Source organism: Pecten maximus, chromosome 4 (genome assembly GCF_902652985.1).
Source record: "Pecten maximus chromosome 4, xPecMax1.1, whole genome shotgun sequence".
Classification (NCBI taxonomy): domain Eukaryota; kingdom Metazoa; phylum Mollusca; class Bivalvia; order Pectinida; family Pectinidae; genus Pecten; species Pecten maximus.
In genome coordinates, this window is record NC_047018.1 from 18,486,517 (window position 1) to 18,511,866 (window position 25,350).

The 25,350-nt window shown below is 35.6% G+C and overlaps 2 protein-coding genes across 2 annotated transcripts in view; both read left to right on the plus strand.

Moving 5' to 3' along the window:
• Positions 1-842: 842 nt before the first annotated feature.
• LOC117325418 (histone acetyltransferase KAT6A-like) overlaps positions 843-25,350 on the plus strand; it is a 44,415-nt gene continuing 19,907 nt past the window's right edge. The window contains exons 1-2 of the mRNA XM_033881603.1: positions 843-1,641; positions 23,514-23,676. Of these exons, the coding sequence (XP_033737494.1) occupies positions 1,063-1,641; positions 23,514-23,676 (742 nt within the window). The 5' untranslated portion in view covers positions 843-1,062. The remainder of the gene's footprint in view (positions 1,642-23,513; positions 23,677-25,350) is intronic.
• Positions 20,590-21,668, plus strand: LOC117325419. The gene is made up of 2 exons (XM_033881604.1): positions 20,590-21,123; positions 21,294-21,668. Exons 1-2 carry the CDS (start codon positions 20,763-20,765, stop codon positions 21,305-21,307), a joined length of 375 nt encoding a protein of 124 aa, XP_033737495.1. The 5' UTR covers positions 20,590-20,762; the 3' UTR covers positions 21,308-21,668.

The window sequence follows — 25,350 nt, forward strand, 5'->3', positions numbered from 1 at the left end:
ACTTATGCATTTTTGTCGCAGAACACGAATGATAATTTAAATAGATAAAAAATTATCTGTCACAAACAATGTGTGCTCTTGGATATGTTTTAAACAAAAACTCAATACGAGCGTCGATGCACATATGCTTGAATGTCACTGTGTATACACGGCCTAGCATTCCGGCAGGTCATTATATATAACATGTATACAATATTTGAGCAGGGACATTCAGGTTGTTTATATGAAAGTGTTACATATTCTTAAAATAAAGCTGCTGGTAAATGGTTACCTTTTTAAAATATCCTCATATTTTAAATACGAGGAATGACATTTCGAGTCCTAAATTTCAAATTGTTTGATGTACGTATTTATTCTTTTTAATCGTTTTTTCTAAATTTATTTTTGATGTAAAAATTATCATTTGCATGTGCGTAAAAATATCTTGTAAATCACAAGTATTCTTTGTCGTTCTCTATTAATCACGTTAACTTAAAACACGCATTTGAAAAAAAGAAACTAAAAATAAAATATCCAACAAAAGTATTCTTATACACTGCGCAGTATTAAGCGTTTAATTTATGTTTTTTGCCATTTTCTGTCGACGTCATCATGTCTAAATGCTACAGAGTGTTATCCGTTTACGACGAGAAACACGTCAATACCGTATGTGTAGGCATATATATATATTTATACCCAGAAGGCGCTTCACCGATAAAATACACAATCGTGTAGGCTTACTGTCACGCTTGCGCGAGCAAATTATTTGGTTGTGTGTTTGTGAGTAAATACTCGCACTAAGGTCGTTTAGAAGGTTTCGTACTTATCAATACACATTGACGATACACATGTGCTGTGTGGTTATGGTTTAATTGCATTTCAGTCAAATCTAATTTTTATTACAACTCGATAGCGTACGAGTGCAGAGAGAACCATTTATCCCATAATGCAATATTGTGCGTCTGGGCACATGCGTAAAGCCCTGCTGCCATGTCGAAAGTTTTCTGTACAAGGAAACATACCCTGGCGGTAAATTTGTGACATTTTCAATGACTGTCATCAGTTTGACGTTTATATGGAGTTATGTCAGCTTTGCAGAGTAAAGAATGGATCTTGCAAGCGATAGACCAACTCCGCCAACGAAAGGCAAGACCCGATCTACCGCGAATATGTCACATGGCGAAACGAAAACACGGATTGAGATTCTCGGAGACGGAAGAGCAACTTGAAAAACTTGTGGATGCGCAAATTGTTATAAAAGTGGATTATAAAGGCAATATAAGTTATAGAAACGCTGCTAAGTGGCGGAAAAGTCATTTAGGTGGACAGGTATTAAATTCTAGAGCTGCTGTCGAAATGTTAACGGATGCAGTGCATGCATTGACAGAGGGTCGTGGTGACAGAGAGGAGAGGGATGGTACACGCGGTGTTTCAGTCAGGGACATAGAAAGATGGCTTGTGTCACAGAAACTGGGAAGGGAGGAATTTAAAGTCCCCCTCCATGTAATGTTACAAAGAGAAGTTGATGCCGGAAGACTTGAAAAACTTCCTAGTGGAAATTATGTTACATCCCGGCTGGGAGCAAAAGGATGTAATATGAAAGCTATGTTGAAGAGATGCGTTTCTGTCAATACCAAAAGAGGAAGACCCCCAAAAAAGAAGGTTTGGGACTTTTTATTATTTTCCTAGGAAGTATTTTATTTATTTATGTTAAAATCATACCTATATCATGTGCCTGTCTATATTTTTCTTGTTTGATGTGACTATAAAACGGATGAAAAAGCTGAACAAAAATTTCAAATATTTTTTTTGTACGTTTTATTTCTACTTCAGCTTTTTCATTTATTAATTTAAAAGCTTGTAAAAAAATTAAGAAAAATCTTTTTGAGAGGGATACCTCGGAAGTGAATTGTTTTTTGTTTTTTGTTCGTTTTGTTTTTATTTCCTTTTATATAGGGCATATGTATTTTTGTCGCAGTTAGAGCTAAATTACACTCAGGACAATCACTTGATTTTATTGTGTATCGGTATAATCTAACTGTTATTATTTTCGTGTTCAAACTTATTTTGAAAATCGATTGTAATGTATGAAAATAATTCTGTAAAGCTAATAGAATATTAATTAACCCTTTGAAACACAATTAATGTCTTTTTAAACCACGAGTGATTCTCATGTGGCAAAACAATGCTATATTATTTTGCTCCTTCAGGTTCTTTTAAAGATGAAACATCTTTTTTAAATTAAGTCGATAAAGGTGAAGTGTGCCGTGATAATGACATGAATGATATTGTTTATTGATCGCTGTGAACAAACAAATCGTCCTTATTGAAATGAGCAAGACATATTCTCATGTACATTGTTAAAATCTCGAGATGTTATGAATATTTTATCTTTTTTTTCTGACCTTGACCTCGGGCTAAGTAAGCAGATTGTACCTTTAGTAATGCAGGTCGATGTACGTTAATTATATAGGGACAAGAATGGAGGTTACGCGTATAATTGATAAAGCCTATACACATGTATATATATATATTGAAAACTTCTTGTTCTCAGTGTCCGGTACGTATGTATAAAATATACGGAGGTGCGTTAAAGCATCGATCTATTCTTTTATTGAGGGACATTTTTGTATTTTGATCCATGAATTTTTTGTCGAGGGGAGAATGTTGTTGCCGCTCTGTCCGGGCGTCCTTTTTTTTTTATCCGGATCATAGCCACAGTTAGGTAAGCAAGGACCATGAAACTTGGTCTGTACATCAGTAATACTGAGGTAATATACAGGGTGCTAGATTCAACGCCTACAACCTCTTGTTAACAACAGTTATTGCCATTTAAAAAAAATGTGTCCGGAGCATTATTTTGCTTGCATTTAATGAAACTTTGTGTTTATATTCATCATACTAAGACTACGTTCAGTGTCGGTGCCTGCATCCCCTAAATAGGGAGTTATTGCCCTTGTTTAGATTTTGTGTCCAGAGCATAACTGTGTTTTGAATTGAAGCCTATGAAACCTATAGCTAACATATACATCTAGTATCAGACTGAGCGAAACAGAAGTACAGTGTATTAAAAAAACATTATTCTTTTCTCTCGCAAAAGGTTTCCAATTGTTAATCTCGGGGAGCGTTCATCAGCTCCACTGAGTCGATGGGTCCTCTTACAGTTATTGTGAATTATAATTGTTATTTTCATTTGAGGATATAGTTCTGATAGTTACTATATTTATTTCAATCGGTTCCAACATCCGAGGTCTTCCACGTTTGGTTAAGTCTGTACACGCTTTCCGATCAATAAGTTTTTCACACCCGTTGAACTTTTCCGATTCCGTCGTATGGCCTTCAGTTCCGTATTACTTTTTCACGCATGTGTTTTTGTAGGCGATAACCAAGGTTATTGGGGTTTGGATGAAAAAGTGAGTAGGCGATAACCAAGGTTGTTAGGGTTTGGATGAAAAACTGAGTAGGCGATAACCAAGGTTATTGGGGTTTGGATGAAAAAATGAGTAGGTGATAACCACGGTTGTTAGGGTTTGGCTAAAAACTGAGTAGGCGATAACCACGGTTATTGGGGTTTGGATGAAAAAGTGAGTAGGCGATAACCACGGTTGTTAGGGTTTGGCTAAAAACTGAGTAGGCGATAACCACGGTTGTTAGGGTTTGGTTAAAAACTGAGTAGCCGATAACCACGGTTGTTAGGGTTTGGCTAAAAACTGAGTAGGCGATAACCACGGTTGTTAGGGTTTGGTTAAAAACTGAGTAGCCGATAACCACGGTTGTTAGGGTTTGGCTAAAAACTGAGTAGGCGATAACCACGGTTGTTAGGGTTTGGCTAAAAACTGAGTAAGCGATAACCACGGTTGTTAGGGTTTGGTTAAAAACTGAGTAGCCGATAACCACGGTTGTTAGGGTTTGGCTAAAAACTGAGTAAGCGATAACCACGGTTGTTAGGGTTTGGTTAAAAACTGAGTAGCCGATAACCACGGTTGTTAGGGTTTGGTTAAAAACTGAGTAGCCGATAACCACGGTTGTTAGAGTTTGGTTAAAAACCGAGTAGCCGATAACAACGGTTGTTAGGGTTTGGTTAAAAACTGAGTAGCCGATAACCACGGTTGTTAGGGTTTGGTTAAAAACCGAGTAGCCGATAACCACACATTTAGTAATGGGGTTAGGATTAAAAACTAAATAGTCATACAACTATTAAACTTATTTCAACGTCAGCCAAGTCTTATCAATATGTCGAAAAAAATAAATTATTAATATTAAAATGATATCGAGAAAAAGATTCGCGATGACGTTGAAATAATTCGAAAAGCAGTATGTTTTAGGTCTACATGTGCGTTTATCACGGCAGGTATATGCGGTGTAAATTTCAGAATAACCGTGTCATTACAGTATTTATTGAAGAGCACGAGTACTTGTCGTACTCAGGCGTTAATACCAAAAGGGCCCTAAAGCCATATTGATATTATCATATATATATACATGAATGGCATGACAAACACATACTTTTTGAATTTTGATTATATTCATGAATATCTTATTACAGTCGTGATATTTTGGTTATATTATTCATGAATGATTTCATTATAAACTTCATGCATTAACAGCTTCATAAAAGAGCATTTTCCTGGAATTGTATGGGATGTCCTATGTAAACAGACACAGATAAGGACGGTTTGAGTGTGGCGTTATCTAAACGATCCACATTATAATATGTATTGTATTTCTCATTGCACCAACTATTTTTCAAATAACTTCAAACTATTAAAACGAAGATTCGACATACTGTACGAGAGAGGGAGAGAAACGGAGAGAGTAAGAGAAAGAGAGAAGAGAGAGAGAAAGAGAGAGAGAAAGAGCAACAGCCGCGATATCGTCAACCAGCTCACATATTTGTACAAAGATAATCTTACACACATGTGTTATACTAATACACACATGCTGTGAATGTATTTCCGGTGATTCAGGAAATGCGTTCGATACGAAAGTATATATGTTTTATATATGATATTAAAAAAAGATCCTTTCCTGTATTGATTAGAGCGATCGAAAATCACTGATAGCTATGGGATTCAAACTTAGAAGCATCTTTATAAAGTACGTACATGGTATTATATAACAGTGTAAATCACCACACTGTTCGTCGGGTAAGTTTAACTAAAGCCCCAGTAGGTCAGTGGCATGAATCAGTTTCCTCGGATAGATTTGCGCAGTTTGTAATGTCGTTCAATGTCGTACAGTAGTACCATATTATATGGTAAATGTCGAACATGTAGACATTCAAAAACACCTCTTCAAGCAGGTCAGTTTTGACAAGCTTTTCGTATAATGATTTGTATTTTAACTGATTTAGTACGAAGTTGGAACATACAAAAAGACTAATCTTGAAGAAGGCGATCACCTTTTTGTTTTCCTTTTGAATCAAATAAACATGAGATTTCTCTCTGCGGTCTCGTTCATAGTGACTTGACACCAATCCCCAACTCACGATATACATACGATTGATAAGATGATACCACCTGTATGACAAGTGGTTTTGGGATTGTAGAATACCCGTGGTCTGATAGCTGTACAAATTACCAATCCGCTGTAAATATATATCCGTAGTCTGATAGCTGTACACATTACCAATCCGCTGTATATATAAATATATACCATGTAGTACCAACTAAATATACCCGTGGTCTGGTAGCTGTACAAATTACCAATCCGCTGTATAAACCCTGTAGTACAACTAAATATCCATAGTCTGATAGATGTACTAATTACCAATTCGTTGTAAATATATATCCGTAGTCTGATAGCTGTACAAATTACCAATCCGCTGTATAAAACCTGTAGTACCAACTAAATATACCCGTGGTCTGACAGCTGTACACATTACCAATCCGCTGTATATAAATATATACCCTGTAGTACAACTAAATATACCCGTAGTCTGACAGCTGTACACATTACCAATCCGCTGTATAAAACCTGTAGTACAACTATAAATATCCGTAGTCTGATATATAGCTGTACTAATCTACGGTTGACTTACTCGTTGATACTTGCCATCAAATGATATATGTAATTGTAAATGAGCAATGAAGTTAGATTTAATTTCAACTGAATACAAAAGAGCCACTTGTTGAAATTTTCTTGCAGTAATTTCCAGAAAGTCAATATTGATGTTTTTTATTGCCACGTGGTGGAAAAATGATGTTTAACCTGAAACCAATAAGGAGAGTCTATATATGTGCAGATGAAATGGCATGGCTGGATGACTCGCGGCTTTAAAATCGTCTATAAGAAATACTATTAAAATGTATTCAGTTCCTGGCTAAAATATTTCGAATGGTTTAGATAACATTGTTAATTTAGGAATATTTGTCTGTTATAAAGCATAGCCGTCACAACCTCTGACTATAACGACCTAAACGATGTGTACTTGTATAGTCAAACTAGTATAGAAGTGTATTATATATATATATATATATTGATATTTTCACTGCAGTGCCACAAGATATACCAAGTAACAACACGAGTAGACTTAAGGTTCATGCTATTTTCCTGTTATGTTGATACTATTTTCCTGTAATGTTCCTGCTATTTTCCTGTTATGTTGATACTATTTTCCTGTAATGTTGATGCTATTTTCCTGTTATGTTCATACTATTTTCCTGTTATGTTGATGCTATTTTCCTGTAATGTTCATACTATTTTCCCATAATGTTCATACTATTTCCCCATAATGTTCCTGCTATTTTCCCATAATGTTCATACTATTTTCCTGTTATGTTCATACTATTTTCCTGTAATGTTCATACTATTTTCCTGTTATGTTCATACTATTTTCCTGTTATGTTCATACTATTTTCCTGTTATGTTCATGCTATTTTCCTGTAATGTTCATACTATTTACCTGTTATGTTCATACTATTTTCCTGTTATGTTCATGCTATTTTCCTGTAATGTTCATACTATTTTCCTGTTATGTTCATACTATTTTCCTGTAATGTTCATACTATTTTCCCATCATGTTCATACTATTTTCCTGTAATGTTCATACTATTTTCCTGTTATGTTCATACTATTTTCCTGTAATGTTCATACTATTTTCCTGTAATGTTCATACTATTTTCCTGTTATGTTCATACTATTTTCCTGTAATGTTCATACTATTTTCCTGTTATGTTCATACTATTTTCCTGTAATGTTCATACTATTTTCCTGTAATGTTGATGCTATTTTCCCATAATGTTCATACTATTTTCCTGTAATGTTCATACTATTTTCCTGTAATGTTCATACTATTTTCCTGTTATGTTGATGCTATTTTCCCATAATGTTCATACTATTTTCCCGTAATGTTCATACTATTTTCCTGTTATGTTCATACTATTTTCCCGTAATGTTCATACTATTTTCCTGTAATGTTCATACTATTTTCCTGTAATGTTGATGCTATTTTCCTGTAATGTTCATACTATTTTCCTGTAATGTTCATACTATTTTCCTGTTATGTTCATACTATTTTCCTGTAATGTTCATACTATTTTCCTGTAATGTTCATACTATTTTCCTGTTATGTTCATGCTATTTTCCTGTTATGTTCATACTATTTCCCTGTAATTCAGTGGCCGTTTATATGACTTATAACCCGAACGGAACACAGTATAATGCTTAGTTATGTTTTCCCAAGTCAGAATTATTTCACTAAGATTAATATAAAAGATATTATATATAAAATGCGTAAATACAACTAATCTAGGGCGTTTGTTTACACTGGCTGGCTGATCCAGCCTTTCCGGATCTGTGGTGCGTCATTATATTGGTTTGATTTAAAAATATTTAATTGCCTTTTTAGCGACGTGATTGGGTACAAGTTGTATAGCTGATTTGAAGCCACGCTATTCCATCCAAACGGTCTGTTCGTACATGTACATGTATGTATTACCATGGTATTACTTACTAAATCACGGACTGTGTGTTACCATGGTATTACTTACTAAATCACGGACTGTGTGTTACCATGGTATTACTTACTAAATCACGGACTGTGTGTTACCATGGTAATACTTACTAAATCACGGACTGTGTGTTACCATGGTATTACTTACTAAGTCACGGACTGTGTGTTACCATGGTAATACTTACTAAATCACGGACTGTGTGTTACCATGGTAATACTTACTAAATCACGGACTGTGTGTTACCATGGTATTACTTACTAAATCACGGACTGTGTGTTACCATGGTATTACTTACTAAGTCACGGACTGTGTGTTACCATGGTAATACTTACTAAATCACGGACTGTGTGTTACCATGGTATTATACTTACTAAACCACGGACTGTGTGTTACCATGGTATTACTTACTAAGTCACGGACTGTGTGTTACCATGGTATTACTTACTAAACCACGGACTGTGTGTTACCATGGTATTACTTACTAAATCACGATCTGTGTGTTACCATGGTATTACTTACTAAATCACGGACTGTGTGTTACCATGGTAATACTTACTAAATCACGGACTGTGTGTTACCATGGTATTACTTACTAAGTCACGGACTGTGTGTTACCATGGTAATACTTACTAAATCACGGACTGTGTGTTACCATGGTAATACTTACTAAATCACGGACTGTGTGTTACCATGGTAATACTTACTAAGTCACGGACTGTGTGTTACCATGGTATTACTTACTAAACCACGGACTGTGTGTTACCATGGTATTACTTACTAAATCACGGACTGTGTGTTACCATGGTATTATACTTACTAAACCACGGACTGTGTGTTACCATGGTATTACTTACTAAGTCACGGACTGTGTGTTACCATGGTATTACTTACTAAACCACGGACTGTGTGTTACCATGATATTACTTACTAAACCACGGACTGTGTGTTACCATGGTATTACTTACTAAACCACGGACTGTGTGTTACCATGGTATTACTTACTAAATCACGATCTGTGTGTTACCATGGTATTACTTACTAAATCACGGACTGTGTGTTACCATGGTATTACTTACTAAACCACGGACTGTGTGTTACCATGGTATTACTTACTAAATCACGATCTGTGTGTTACCATGGTATTACTTACTAAATCACGGACTGTGACTGTGTTACCATGGTATTACTTACTAAATCACGGACTGTGTGTTACCATGGTATTACTTACTAAATCACGGACTGTGTGTTACCATGGTATTACTTACTAAATCACGGACTGTGTGTTACCATGGTATTACTTACTAAATCACGGACTGTGTTACCATGGTATTACTTACTAAATCACGGACTGTGTGTTACCATGGTATTACTTACTAAATCACGGACTGTGTGTTACCATGGTATTACTTACTAAATCACGGACTGTGTGTTACCATGGTATTACTTACTAAATCACGGACTGTGTTACCATGGTATTACTTACTAAATCACAGACTGTGTGTTACCATGGTATTACTTACTAAATCACGGACTGTGTGTTACCATGGTAATACTTACTTAGTCACGGACTGTGTGTTACCATGGTATTACTTACTAAACCACGGACTGTGTGTTACCATGGTATTACTTACTAAATCACGGACTGTGTGTTACCATGGTAATACTTACTTAGTCACGGACTGTGTGTTACCATGGTATTACTTACTAAACCACGGACTGTGTGTTACCATGGCATAACTACTAAATCACGGACTGTGTGTTACCATGATATTACTTACTAAATCACGGACTGTGTGTTACCATGGTATTACTTACTAAGTCACGGACTGTGTGTTACCATGGTATTACTTACTAAACCACGGACTGTGTGTTACCATGGTATTACTTACTAAATCACGGACTGTGTGTTACCATGGTATTACTTACTAAATCACGGACTGTGTGTTACCATGGTATTACTTACTAAATCACGGACTGTGTGTTACCATGGTATTAATTACTAAATCATTACTTACTAAATCACGGACTGTGTGTTACCATGGTATTACTTACTAAATCACGGACTGTGTGTTACCATGGTATTACTTACTAAACCACGGACTGTGCGTTACCATGGTATTACTTACAAATAAATCACATATTGTGTGGCTGGGTGTCAGGTCCTTGTGTTTCGAGATATTGCGAATAACTACTTTATGCTAATTGTAGATATAAGGTACATATTTTCCTTTCACCTAGGCGGCTAGGGTTCGATTTCCCACTCGGACGTGGACAGATATGGGCTCACCTGCCCGACCACGTGGGTTCTCCCTGGGTACTCTGTTTTCATCCTACCGTAAGACCCCTCGTGCGCTTCCATCCGGGCCAACAGATAAAGTCGATTTAAAGAAAACAGTAAACATGTATGTACATGGTTCTACAGACCAGATATTGAATTTATTCATTGTGATAGTTCCCATATGCAGCTCATCTATATTTTAAAACACAAACGAAGTCACACAGTGAATCCGTTTAGTTGCCTGACCACATTTCTCCAAGGTTCATGTTGTCCTTGGCTCCAAATTATCTGTAAACATCCGACCAGTACTTCATCATTCCCCCGTAGTTTTTCACAGGGAATCCGACACACCTCTCGATGTATTAAAAATTATCCGTGTTGATATATGTAAGTAACGTCTGTTTTCATGGCCCGTACACGGTTTTGGAAAGTATGTTAATATTCAAGTTTAGCCTTTAGTTATATATTAGCCTCAGTATGCTTACAAATGGTCATGAATTTCACTCCGCCACACAGAATAGGAAATATTTGGATTATACTCCGCCTCGCAGAATAGAAAATACCCGGAATTCACTCCGACTCACGGAACAGAAAATGTTTGGATTTTACTCCGCCACACAGAATCAAAACGTCTTGATTTCACTCCGCCTCACAGAAATAGGAAATATTTGGATTACACTTCGCCACACAGAATAGGAAATGTCTGATTTCATTCCGTCACACAGAATAGGTAATGTCTTATTTCATTCCGTCACACAGAATAGGTAATGTCTGATTTCATTCCGTCACACAGAATAGGAAATATCTGATTTCATTCCGTCACACAGAATAGGAAATATCTGATTTCATTCCGTCACACAGAATAGGAAATATCTGCATTTTACTATGCTACACAATATAGTAAATGTCGGATTTCACTTCGCCACGTAAAATAGGAAATATTTGGACTTCACTCCGCCACACAGAATTGGAAATGTCTGGATTTTACTCCGCTACACAGAATAGATAATGTCAGATTTCACTCCACCACCTAGAAAAGGAAATGTTTTGTCTAGATTTTACTCCGCTACACAGAATAGATAATGCCAGGTTTCACTCCGCCATCTAGAATAGGAAATATTTGGATTACACTCCGCCACTTAAATTGGAAATATCTTGATCTCACTCCTCCACACAGAAAAGAAAATGTCTGGATTTCACTGCGCTACAAAGAAAAGAAAATGTCTGTATTTCACACCTTCACACAGAAAAGAAAATGTCTGGATTACACTCCCCCATCTAGAATAGAAATATTTGGATTTCACTCCGCTACACAGAATAGATAATGTCAGATTTCATTCCGCCACAAAGAAAAGAAAATGTCTGGATTATACTCCGCCACCTAGAAAAGGTAATATTTGGATTTCACTCCCCCACACAATAGATAATGTCAGGTTTCACTCAGCTACACAGAAAAGAAAATGTCTGGATTACACTCCGCCACTTAGAATAGATAATGTCGGATTTCACTCCGCCACAGAGAAAAGAAAATATCTCGATTTTACTCCGCCACAAAGAAATGAAAATGTTTTAGTTCTGTTCCTGTTTCGCGCTGTCATATTTAGGTATATTTCTGGTAGCTTTGTGTCGCCAGCCTATCTAATATCTGACAGATGTACCGTAAAATGTATGTCATATTGAAAATTCCACATTTCTTGGTTAGCTGGAACAGTGCACGTGATTCCCCAAGAAAAAACTGACATTGACCTGCCTAGTCCTCCCCCTCCTCCCCCTCCTCCCCTTAAAAATGAATTCTCTCCTTTCCCATCAACTCACTTCGTTTAAAGTTTTTCACGGTGGCAGGGAAAGGACGTTGTCAATAAAAACCAATTGCGTTGGAGCGAAATATAATTGTATTAGAACAACATATCAGGTGAACACTCATATCTTCGTTCGCACGCAATGCACATTTTGTTTATGTTGTCTGTACCCAGTCGCCGTAGTTTTGCGATCAGTCACCATATAAACCAGCAGTATATATATAGTTCAACATCATTTTATTGATATCAGGTTAGAGCAGTAATACATTCCACAGGTAGAAAACAATGTACTGGGTACATACACTAATACCTTCCACAGGTAGAAAACAATGTACTGGGTACATACACTAATACCTTCCACAGGTAGAAAACAATGTACTGGGTACATACACTAATACCTTCCACAGGTAGAAAACAATGTACTGGGTACATACGATGGTGTATGTCCTTGTTGCAGGGTATGTGTACATTAGCGATAGGACTTTACTGTAAAATGGGGGGTGGGACGACGTGATGGATAGGTGCATGCAAAGGGGACAGTCGAATGAAATCGATAAATAGGTAAAACTATGAAAGTACATGTAATTAAATATCGATTAAGAATATGAGTATGACATTATTTTTGTCGTCGGTTGATATCTTTTCTCGTACGCCGTTTTGGATGCACATTTGTATCTAAAACGGTAATATCTGATGGACATAACTCGTCACGGTCTGTCTGCTGGTATAATACAGTATCGACTATTATGGAAAAGAGATATTTATGTCACATGACGTATTATTCGTTCCGTTAATCCCGTTTCCGTCCACAGATTTATATACTTCCTGCTGTGCAGCCCATTTCTTAGTTTATTTTTTATAGCTGGTAATCGATTTATATTTGATATGGATGTAAATTGAGCTGTCTCGCTGCTCCCTGTACTCCGTTCGTCGTATCTACTGAGCCAGTGAATTTGTATAAGTTATATTTTGTTGAAAGCTGACTGTTGCCCGACTCGTTGGTTTCGCGTGCTGAAAATCAATATTTTAACGAGATCGATATTTTCACGTTAATATTTGAAGAGTAAATAGTGAATTAATTTCGTTCTGTCAGGACTGTTTTAATTCGTTTAAAACGAGTGGTACGTGATACTTTTTGATATACAGAAAAAACATTAAACAAGTCATACTCATTTAGAACTGTCAGTACACGTGAATAGGTTAGGCATTGCTCTTTATGAAATTTGATGTAGACATGAAGAGGTTAGGGCCTGATCTATATGTCATTTGATATATATCTTGAATGGTTAGGGCCTGATCTATATGTCATTTGATATATATCTTGAATGGTTAGGGCCTGATCTATATGTCATTTGATATATAACTTGAATGGTTAGGGCTTGATCTATATGTCATTTGATATATATCTTGAATGGTTAGGGCTTGATCTATATGTCATTTGATATATATCTTGAATGGTTAGGGCCTGATCTATATGACATTTGATATATATCTTGAATGGTTAGGGCTTGATCTATATGACATTTAATATACATCTTGAATGGTTAGGGCTTGATCTATATGATATTTGATATACATCTTGAATGGTTAGGGCTTGTTCTATATGACATTTGATACATATCTTGAATGGTTAGGGCTGGGTCTATATGACATTTGATATATAACTTGAATGGTTAGGGCTGTGTCTATATGACATTTGATATATAACTTGAATGGTTAGGGCTGTGTCTATATGACATTTGATATACATCTTGAATGGTTAGGGCTCGGTCTATATGACATTTGATATATAACTTGAATGGTTAGGGCTGTGTCTATATGACATTTGATATATATCTTGAATGGTTAGGGCTGTGTCTATATGACATTTGATATATATCTTGAATGGTTAGGACTTGGTCTATATGACATTTGATGTATATCTTGAATGGTTAGGGCTTGTTCTATATGACATTTGATACATATCTTGAATGGTTAGGGCTGGGTCTTTATGACATTTGATATATATCTTGAATGGTTAGGGCTGGGTCTATATGACATTTGATACATATCTTGAATGGTTAGGGCTGGGTCTTTATGACATTTGATATATATCTTGAATGGTTAGGGCTTGTTCTATATGACATTTGATACATATCTTGAATGGTTAGGGCTGGGTCTATATGACATTTGATATATATCTTGAATGGTTAGGGCTGGGTCTATATGACATTTGATGTAGACATGAAGAGGTTAGGGCTGGGTCTATATGACATTTGGTATATATCTTGAATGGTTAGGGCTGGGTCTATATGACATTTGATATATAACTTGAATGGTTAGGGCTTGTTCTATATGACATTTGATATATATCTTGAATGGTTAGGGCTGGGTCTTTATGACACTTGATGTATATCTTGAATGGTTAGGGCTGGGTCTTCGTGGTATACTCCGGATGTTAACTACGCCGTAAATATCTGTACAGTGACGGTTTACTAAAACAAATACGTTTGGACTATTATCACGAAAACGAGGCTTCACAAAAAGTATATCTATGACGACACTCCTAGTTTTCTGACCTATAAATAATCCTACTCTATATATAGCAGTATTATCAGGAGGTCTGTCAGATGCGATAACATCTGTTGAAAAACTAGGCCGCCAATGACGTTACCCGCACATTAATATAAAATATTCCAACAGAAAACATATTTCTGCAAAGTGGGTAAATATGGCGTCGCGTAACGCTAAACAATATTTATACTATCATGAAAACTTAGTCTTATTTTAGGATTTAAACTATCGAACGTAGTCTTATTTTAGGATTTAAACTATCACGTTCGAGCTAAAAATAAGATACAATTATTGTGATAGACTGCAATGGTCCTTTGGTGCGCCGTGTGTTGTCAATGAGTTATGGAAACATTGTATATACGTTGTCAATTAATACCGTATGAAATAAATTAAAATTGACAAATTAAATAGGAATTAAATTTACACTTCCTTTCCATGTACATATTGTCGACACTCGGGTTTGTTTACAGCTAACTTTGTACATATTGTCGACACTCGGGTTTGTTTACAGCTTACTTTGAACGGTTGCGGAGTTAATGGTTTATTTAAACTTTTTTTTTTTTTTTTACCAAAGTGAAAATTTTCAATCCACCATTTTTATCTTTATACTAAGCACTTAAATATCAAAAATTATTTTAATGTTGAAAATATCTTTCTTATGATGAATAAAAATTGGATAGTAGAAGGAAACATAACAAAATAAAGAAAGATACGTCTTGGCGAATCGAACTCCGAACCTCAAATTTAATAAGTGGTGGCTCAACCATAATCATTATAATCAGTCTAGGTAATGTTTAAACTATGATCATTATAATTAGTCTAGTTAATGTTTAAACCATGATCATTATAATCAGTCTAGTTAATGTTTAAACCATGATCATTATAATCAGTCTAGTTAATGTTTAAACCATGATCATTATAATCAGTCTAGTTAATGTTTAAACCATGATCATTATAATCAGTCTAGTTAATATTTAAACCATGATCATTATAGTCAGTCCAGTTAATGTTTAAACCATGATCATTATAATCAGTCTAGTTAATATTTAAACCATGATCATTATAGTCAGTCCAGTTAATGTTTAAACCATGATCATTACAATCAGTCTAGTTAATGTTTAAACCATGGTAATTATAATCAGTCTAGTTAATGTTTAAACATGATCATTATAATCAGTCTAGTTAATGTTTAAACCATGGTCATTATAATCAGTCCAGTTAATGTTTAAACCATGATCATTATAATCAGTCTAGTTAATGTTTAAACCATGATCATTATAGTCAGTCCAGTTAATGTTTAAACCATGATCATTATAATCAGTCTAGTTAATGTTTAAACCATGGTCATTATAATCAGTCCAGTTAATGTTTAAACCATGGTCATTATAATCAGTCCAGTTAATGTTTAAACCATGATCATTATAATCAGTCCAGTTAATGTTTAAACCATGATCATTATAATCAGTCTAGTTAATGTTTAAACCATGATCATTATAATCAGTCTAGTTAATGTTTAAACCATGATCATTATAGTCGTTCTAGTTAATGTTTAAACCATGATTATTATAATCAGTCTAGTTAATGTTTAAATCATGATCATTATAATCAGTCTAGTTAATGTTTAAACCATGATCATTATAATCAGTCTAGTTAATGTTTAAACCATGATCATTATAATTAGTCTAGTTAATGTTTAAACATGATCATTATAATCAGTCCAGTTAATGTTTAAACCATGATAGCTATAATCAGTCCAGTTAATGTTTAAACCATGATCATTATAATCAGTCCAGTTAATGTTTAAATCATGATCATTATACTCAGTCTAGTTAATGTTTAAACCATGATCATTATAATCAGTCTAGTTAATGTTTAAACCATGATCATTATAGTCAGTCTAGTTAATGTTTAAACATGATCATTATAATCAGTCTAGTTAATATTTAAACCATGATCATTATAGTCAGTCCAGTTAATGTTTAAACCATGATCATTATAATTAGTCTAGTTAATGTTTAAACATGATCATTATAATCAGTCCAGTTAATGTTTAAACCATGATAGCTATAATCAGTCTAGTTAATGTTTAAACCATGATCATTATAATCAGTCTAGTTAATGTTTAAACCATGATCATTATAATCAGTCTAGTTAATGTTTAAACCATGATCATTATAGTCAGTCCAGTTAATGTTTAAACCATGATCATTATAATCAGTCCAGTTAATGTTTAAACCATGATCATTATAATTAGTCTAGTTAATGTTTAAACATGATCATTATAATCAGTCCAGTTAATGTTTAAACCATGATAGCTATAATCAGTCTAGTTAATGTTTAAACCATGATCATTATAGTCAGTCCAGTTAATGTTTAAACCATGATCATTATAATCAGTCCAGTTAATGTTTAAACCATGATAGCTATAATCAGTCTAGTTAATGTTTAAACCATAATCATTATAATCAGTCTAGTTAATGTTTAAACCATGATCATTATAATCAGTCTAGTTAATGTTTAAACCATGATCATTATAGTCAGTCTAGTTAATGTTTAAACCATGATCATTATAGTCAGTCAAGTTAATGTTTAAACCATGATCATTATAGTCAGTCAAGTTAATGTTTAAACCATGATCATTATAATCAGTCTAGTTAATGTTTAAATCGTGATCATTATAATCAGTCTAGTTAATGTTTAAACCATGATCATTATAATCAGTCCAGTTAATGTTTAAACCATGATCATTATAGTCGTTCTAGTTAATGTTTAAACCATGATCATTATAATCAGTCTAGTTAATGTTTAAACCATGATCATTATAATCAGTCTAATTAATGTTTAAACATGATCATTATAATCAGTCTAGTTAATGTTTAAACCATGATCATTATAATCAGTCTAGTTAATGTTTAAACCATGATCATTATAATCAGTCTAATTAATGTTTAAACATGATCATTATAATCAGTCTAATTAATGTTTAAACCATGATCATTATAGTCAGTCAAGTTAATGTTTAAACCATGATCATTATAATCAGTCTAGTTAATGTTTAAACCATGATCATTATAATCAGTCTAGTTAATGTTTAAACCATGATCATTGCAATCAGTCTAGTTAATGTTTAAACCATGGTCATTATAATCAGTCTAGTTAATGTTTAAACCATGATCATTATAGTCGTTCTAGTTAATGTTTAAACCATGATCATTATAATCAGTCTAGTTAATGTTTAAACCATGATCATTATAGTCAGTCTAGTTAATGTTTAAACCATGATCATTATAATCAGTCTAGTTAATGTTTAAACCATGATCATTATAATCAGTCAAGTTAATGTTTAAACCATGATCATTATAGTCAGTCCAGTTAATGTTTAAACCATGGTCATTATAATCAGTCTAATTAATGTTTAAACATGATCATTATAATCAGTCTAATTAATGTTTAAACCATGATCATTATAATCAGTCTAGTTAATGTTTAAACATGATCATTATAATCAGTCCAGTTAATGTTTAAACCATGATCATTATAATCAGTCTAGTTAATGTTTAAACCATGATCATTATAGTCAGTCTAGTTAATGTTTAAACCATGATCATTATAATCAGTCTAGTTAATGTTTAAACCATGATCATTATAGTCAGTCTAGTTAATGTTTAAACCATGCTCATTATAATCAGTCTAGTTAATGTTTAAACCATGATCATTACAATCAGTCTAGTTAATGTTTAAACCATGATCATTATAGTCAGTCCAGTTGATGTTTAAACCATGATCATTATAATCAGTCTAGTTAATGTTTAAACCATGATCATTATAATCAGTCTAGTTGATGTTTAAACCATGATCATTATAATCAGTCTAATTAATGTTTAAACCATGATCATTATAATCAGTCTACTTAATGTTTAAAAAAATCAATACATTTTTCATCAACTATATTTGTTCTGCTACTTTTCGATGCCAGCGCATACAAGAATTGTTTATGTTATAGATTTAAGATTTGTACTCGAAAGAGAGGGGGAACTTATGCTATTGCGTCGGTGTCAGCGTTTCTAAATGTTAAGTTTTTGGTGAAAGTGTTGAAAGGCGCCGGTTAACTCCTTTATAAGTGTACTATGGTTATAATATTTAGTTTCAGGGTTGTTTGAGGGGGTTAATTATCACTTCTCCGAGTCCCTAACCCCGATAATGTGATTCGAATTTATATAGACTTCATAACTAACTTAATATCTTACGTCACCAAAGTGAATTATGATGATTAATTTGATATTGATGGGATTATATTGAATTGTCTCTGAATAACAATGCTGTATATTATATTTACACTCAGCATTGTCCGACCAAATTATCATCGGGTCTGCATGATCGAGACAAGTTCAATTTAAAATTTAAATAGGAAGCCGTATAAATATAATTCACCTTAAGCAACGAGACAATAAATTATATGCGTAGATTGTGAGAGCTAATTCCCCGGGTTTTCCGCCAGCGTTTATAAACATGCACCCCTCGTGTGGATACGTGTCTGTTCATCAGCTGGCGGGTTCGAGTATCAGTCAGTTATGGCGCCAAAACTATTTCCATTTAATTGGTATTTATTTATAATTGCTTTGTTCGTGTATTTACCTATCATCTGCTGTGTTTGTCTCATTTATTGTCCTGATTATATCGTCGACTAAATCTAATTTTGTTAAAATAACATAATCGTGTACTTTAAATGATTTCGGAGTTGTAAAACACTAACGTGTTTATTGTTACACATTCTAATTACATATGTACATTCATTGTATATTGTCCATTTATCCACATTTTTAAAAATAGTATGAAGGATTATTTTTACTGCAATTATCGTGCTATTGATAGAAACGATTAATTCTCACATCAAAATATCCCTTTTCTCTGTGAATAATCCATGATACGGTTAGCGTAATCGGTCGTGAGTATCCAACGATGAAGGTCTGTCCGTCCGTCCATCCTTCCGTCCTTCCGTCCTTCCGTCTTAGTTCACTTTCCGCACAGCTATCTTTTGAAGGAATGATCAGATTTTGATGAAATTTGCTTGATAGACGTATTACCTGAACCCCTCGCTAAAGTTCGATTATCGGCATAGTCCGCGCATATTTAATGAGGCTGTTTGATCTGATTGGCTGATTGCTTTCCACACGATCTCTTTTGGAGGAATGATAGGATTTTGATGAAGCTGGCTTGGTACATACTTGTTACTAATTATGTTGATTACTTTCACTGGAACTTGATGACTGAACACAAATACATGTAATGATTCTAAATGCTATGTCATATGTTTCATGTTTTTTATGCATGTTGTCGACTTTAATTTCATGCGATTCAATATTTACATGGGCGGGGGGATCTTGACGACTATGTCCTTGTCCAACATTGAGTTCAACTAAGTACAGTACAAAAAATAATATCATTAACATACACATTTGACATAATGACAATCGCACTGTAGTGCTATTCTTACGTTCCTACGACAAAACATGTAGCGAATTTAACAAGTATCACAGATATATATATATATGGGACATAGAAGTATTTCCAACAGTGTGGACATTGAAAGATGTCAAATGTTGGAGGCAATCCGCGGCTTCATCAAGACACAAAGAATACACAAACACAGTCACATGATATATAAACAGTTTTAGATATGCAATAAGATACCACAAGAGACATCTTTATTGTAGTTGACAAAAACAACTATGAACCCTTCGGCTTTCGTGGGCCGAAGGCAGATGCTAGTGTGTCTGGTACATTCGGTTATCCGTGAATTCTGGGAAGACAAAGATAGTACATTTTAGACCTCGGAGCGTACCTGCTACCCAGTATGCATTTAATTGTAATGGCCATTCTTTGGAACGCACGGATCGATATAAATATTTAGGCCTCTGTTTTAACGAACATGCTGATATGAAGCTAGCAGTGCAAGAACTATCAAAAACTGCAAGTCGAGCCCTTGGACTTCTTATTTCAAAGTTTTACCGTGCCGGGGGAATGACGTACTCTGTATTCACAAAACTTTATGAAAGCCTAGTACAGCCAGTGCTACTGTATTGCTCTGCAATTTGGGGTCAGGCTGAACGTAGAGAAATCAACAACGTCCAAAACAGAGCAATCAAGGTGTTTCTTGGAGCGACAAAGAATACGTCAAATGCCGGCGTTATTGGTGACATGGGCTGGTTGTCTACCCTTAGCAAACAGAGGATTGAAGTGTTCAGGTTCTACTGTCGTGTGAAGTCTGCTAACCCTGACAAGTTACTAAGAAAGATTCACAACTGGTCCATGCGAAGGCGTGATTCGTGGGACGCGCGGGTAGGGAAACTCGGGGAAAAAATACAGTATCGAAAACTTATTGGAATCTGCCGTCAGACCCACTTATCACACTGTAAACGCCATAAACTTAAAGTTCAACAAAAAGACGAAAGTGACTGGTTCGGACAAATTGGGAATGTGTACGGTAATAAGTTACGGACTTACCGGAAGTTTAAGAAAGACCGCAAACCAGAACATTATGCTAAACAGTACATGCCTAGATCTTACCGTAGCGTTCTAACCAAGTTACGTTGTGGTAGTGCTCCTTTAAGGATCGAGACTGGTCGTTTCAGTATACCTCAAACTCCTTTAAACGAACGATTTTGTGTATTTTGTACAAACAGTGTAGAAAATGAAATTCACTTTTTGTGTGAATGTCCTATGTACAGTGATCTAAGACTTAATCTTTTTCATTCTATGGAAAGCGTCTGCGAAAATTTTAAAGAATGTGATATCAATAACAAGTTTAATTTATTAATGGATAATTAAGATATTCAGTATTTATTAGGTAAAACAATATTTTTAATGCTTCGTAGAAGAAGAGTGTTTTTAAAATAATGCGTCTTCTTATCTATTCAAATGTACATGTATATTAGTAGTATTCTATGCTTTTAGTCTATGTAATATTTTTAGATGCATGTCCCTGTGTATTTGATGAAATATAGTTTTAATGACACAAAGTGTCTCGTAAGCCAGGAATGGCTGGATGTTGATATAGTTTTATGTATTTTGAAAATTTGTAATTGATATGTGTATATATTAACATGTGACACTATAATAAAATATTTTATTGATTGATTATTGATTGATTTATTTGGTACAGAACCATGTTCTATGACGCTATGCATAACTAAAAATTGTTTCCCGCACATGAAGATGCTGCAGTGTTAACAGACGCATCGTCCCAAAATAATATATCGTAACAACCTCAAAAATCTCATCAAGATTTTGTCAAATTGATGGAGAAATATCCAAAATCTTAAAAACCTCAGAGGCCATATCTTTCATACGTGCCAGGCAAGTGGACAATAGATTAACTTAGTTTAACTTAAAATGGTATTTTTCCTTTCTTTGTAAGGTGTCACCCTGGTCAGTCTTTTTAAAACAACATTTTAGTAGCATTTCTACAAAGACTAGTATATGTACATTAGATTTAAGAAGAAAGTCAATACCCACACCTTAAACTTTCACATTGTCCGCACACATGCTCTCAAGACTCCCAATATTGGACAGATTTGATAGAGTTACTAGTCTTTTTGCCAAAACACGTTGCTTGAAATTTCTCTGGATTGACCTTGATGCCATTCAACTGTCATATCAGGAGTGTGGTCATCGTCATAGGGACCCGATGACCTATCCTAGAGTATAACGCATTTCCAGACGTAATAAAGGACCGAAAACGTCTAAAAAATAGCTATGCACACTAGGAAAATGCAAATACACCCACACTGTAACGTATTCTCAAGTCCTAATGGTAGAAGTAACAATTACAAAACTATTTATATTATTGTTATGAGCTTTGTCACATGAGGATGTAAGGATGTAAGGATGTACATCGTTGCCTTGGAAAAATGCAAATTCACATAAACTAACGCATTCTCAAGTCCCTGTGGCAGAAGTAACAATTACAAAACTATAAATTATTATCGTGAGCACCCTCTCAGATGCTTAAGTAAAATCCTTTGAATGAACTTAGTATATGGATGTTCATTGTTGCTCGGGTTGTGAAAGAAAATATTGCCGTTTGACAACAATAAATTCTAATGCACACTGGCGTTTACATACGTATCAGTTCACTTATTTAGACGCCAGATCGTATATCCGGGATCACAGACAAACAATGACAGAGTTCTATAATTAGCTATGCGTGGTATACGAGACGCATATAAATTGTCCTCGGCTAACAGCAATAACGCCAACAGTTCAGCAGAATAACTCTAAAATCGCCAAGTCGTCATCGAAAACGGACATATTTCAATTAAATCGAGAATGGAATTGATAACACCGACCGTAGATGAATGGATAGGGCGACACCTGTTGGAAGGATACACGGTATTATGTTATGGTTAAGAGGGGTGGGATGTCACTACCATAGTTCAAGGACCAACTGTCAGTTCGACATGTAGGGACATTTGAGTAATAAGAGTTCGGGAATGTGAGGTTCAAAAAAAAAGAGTGAGAAGTTGAAAGACAATGTGATAAATAATCCTATATTGAAGATCCTAAATAACAGTAACTACTTTTACTGTGATGCTTTCTACGAGTACGATGTGTACGTTTTATTTCCCCTCTTAGCAGTTATTGTAATTTCTGTTGGGTGGAAAACTGGTAGTATGTACAATCACTCCGAAAATGTAATGTCTTAATCAGAACGACATACGCTTAATCTGTATGACGTTTATTTTAAATATAAACCACGTGTATTTTGCATGTTCGAATTAGAGTGTTACGATCGTTAATTAAAAATACGCGCGAATGGGATTCCAACACATTACTGAATGTTTATTCCGTCAGTTCACTCGACCCTCTAGAGTTCTAAATATAACTGAAAAAATGGATGATCGGTGTTTTGTTAACTGTCTCAAGCTAGTTATAATTTTATCTTTTTAGAAACTCAAGAGGTTCTACAGTTACGAGCCCCCGGTAACATGGAATGCGGCACCGACCGTCCCAGCAGCCTCGTTATGGTGTGACTATTGTAAGCAGACGTCCAGACAGAATCGACTCGGACAACCTGAAGACCTACTCGTCTGTAAAGACTGCGGGGCAAGAGGTACAGGGCTAAGATGTGTCGTTAACGTACACGTGATGTCTAAAGAGGTACAGGGCTAAGATGTGTCGGTAACGCCCACGTGTTGTCTGAAGAGGTACAGGGATAAGATGTGTCGGTAACGTGCACGTGTTGTCTAAAGAGGTACAGGGCTTAGTGTTGTCGGTAACGCCCACGTGTTGTCTAAAGAGGTACAGGGATAAGATATGTCGGTAACGCCCACGTGTTGTCTAAAGAGGTACAGGGCTTAGTGTTGTCGGTAACGCCCACGTGTTGTCTAAAGAGGTACAGGGATAAGATATGTCGGTAACGTGCACGTGTTGTCTAAAGAGGTACAGGGATAAGATATGTCGGTAACGTACACGTGTTGTCTAAAGAGGTACAGGGATAAGATATGTCGGTAACGTGCACGTGTTGTCTAAAGAGGTACAGGGATAAGATATGTCGGTAACGTACACGTGTTGTCTAAAGAGGTACAGGGATAAGATGTGTCGGTAACGCCCACGTGTTGTCTAAAGAGGTACAGGGATAAGATGTGTCGGTAACGTGCACGTGTTGTCTAAACAGGTACAGGGATAAGATATGTCGGTAACGTGCACGTGTTGTCTAAACAGGTACAGGGCTAAGATATGTCGGTAACGCCCACGTGTTGTCTAAAGAGGTACAGTGATAAGTTGTGTCGGTAACGTGCACGCGTTGTCGTCAGAGGTACAGGGATAAGATGAGTCGGTAACGTGCACGTGTTGTCGTCAGAGGTACAGGGATAAGATATGTCGGTAACGCCCACGTGTTGTCTAAACAGGTACAGGGATAAGATGTGTCGGTAACGCCTACGTGTTGTCGTCAGAGGTACAGGGATAAGATGTGTCGGTAACGCCCACGTGTTGTCTAAACAGGTACAGGGCTAAGATGTGTCGGTAACGTGCACGTGTTGTCTAAACAGGTACAGGGATAAGATATGCCGGTAACGTGCACGTGTTGTCTAAACAGGTACAGGGCTAAGTGTTGTCGGTAACGTGCACGTGATGTCTAAACAGGTACAGGGATAAGATGTGTCGGTAACGCCCACGTGTTGTCTAAAGAGGTACAGTGATAAGATGTGTCGGTAACGTACACGTGTTGTCTAAACAGGTACAGGGCTAAGATGTGTCGGTAACGCCCACGTGTTGTCTAAACAGGTACAGGGTTAAGATGTGTCGGTAACGTGCACGTGTTGTCTAAACAGGTACAGGGATAAGATATGCCGGTAACGTGCACGTGTTGTCTAAACAGGTACAGGGCTAAGTGTTGTCGGTAACGTGCACGTGATGTCTAAAGAGGTACAGTGATAAGATGTGTCGGTAACGCCCACGTGATGTCTAAACAGGTACAGGGATAAGATGTGTCGGTAACGCCCACGTGTTGTCTAAACAGGTACAGGGATAAGATGTGTCGGTAACGCCCACGTGTTGTCTAAAGAGGTACAGGGATAAGATGTGTCGGTAACGTACACGTGTTGTCTAAAGAGGTACAGGGATAAGATATGTCGGTAACGCCCACGTGTTGTCTAAAGAGGTACAGGGCCAAGAAATGTCGGTCACGCACAAGTGTTGTCTAAGCTGTTTATGTTGTCTGTGCAAGTTTCTAAAAGTTTTTTGAAGTGTTCTATTTTTTTGTCCTGATACATTTTAAGACATA

Bases quoted from the DNA above. Each gene is read 5' to 3' on its own strand.
- LOC117325419 (XM_033881604.1), top strand. From the start codon at position 20,763: ATGGGCTGGTTGTCTACCCTTAGCAAACAGAGGATTGAAGTGTTCAGG.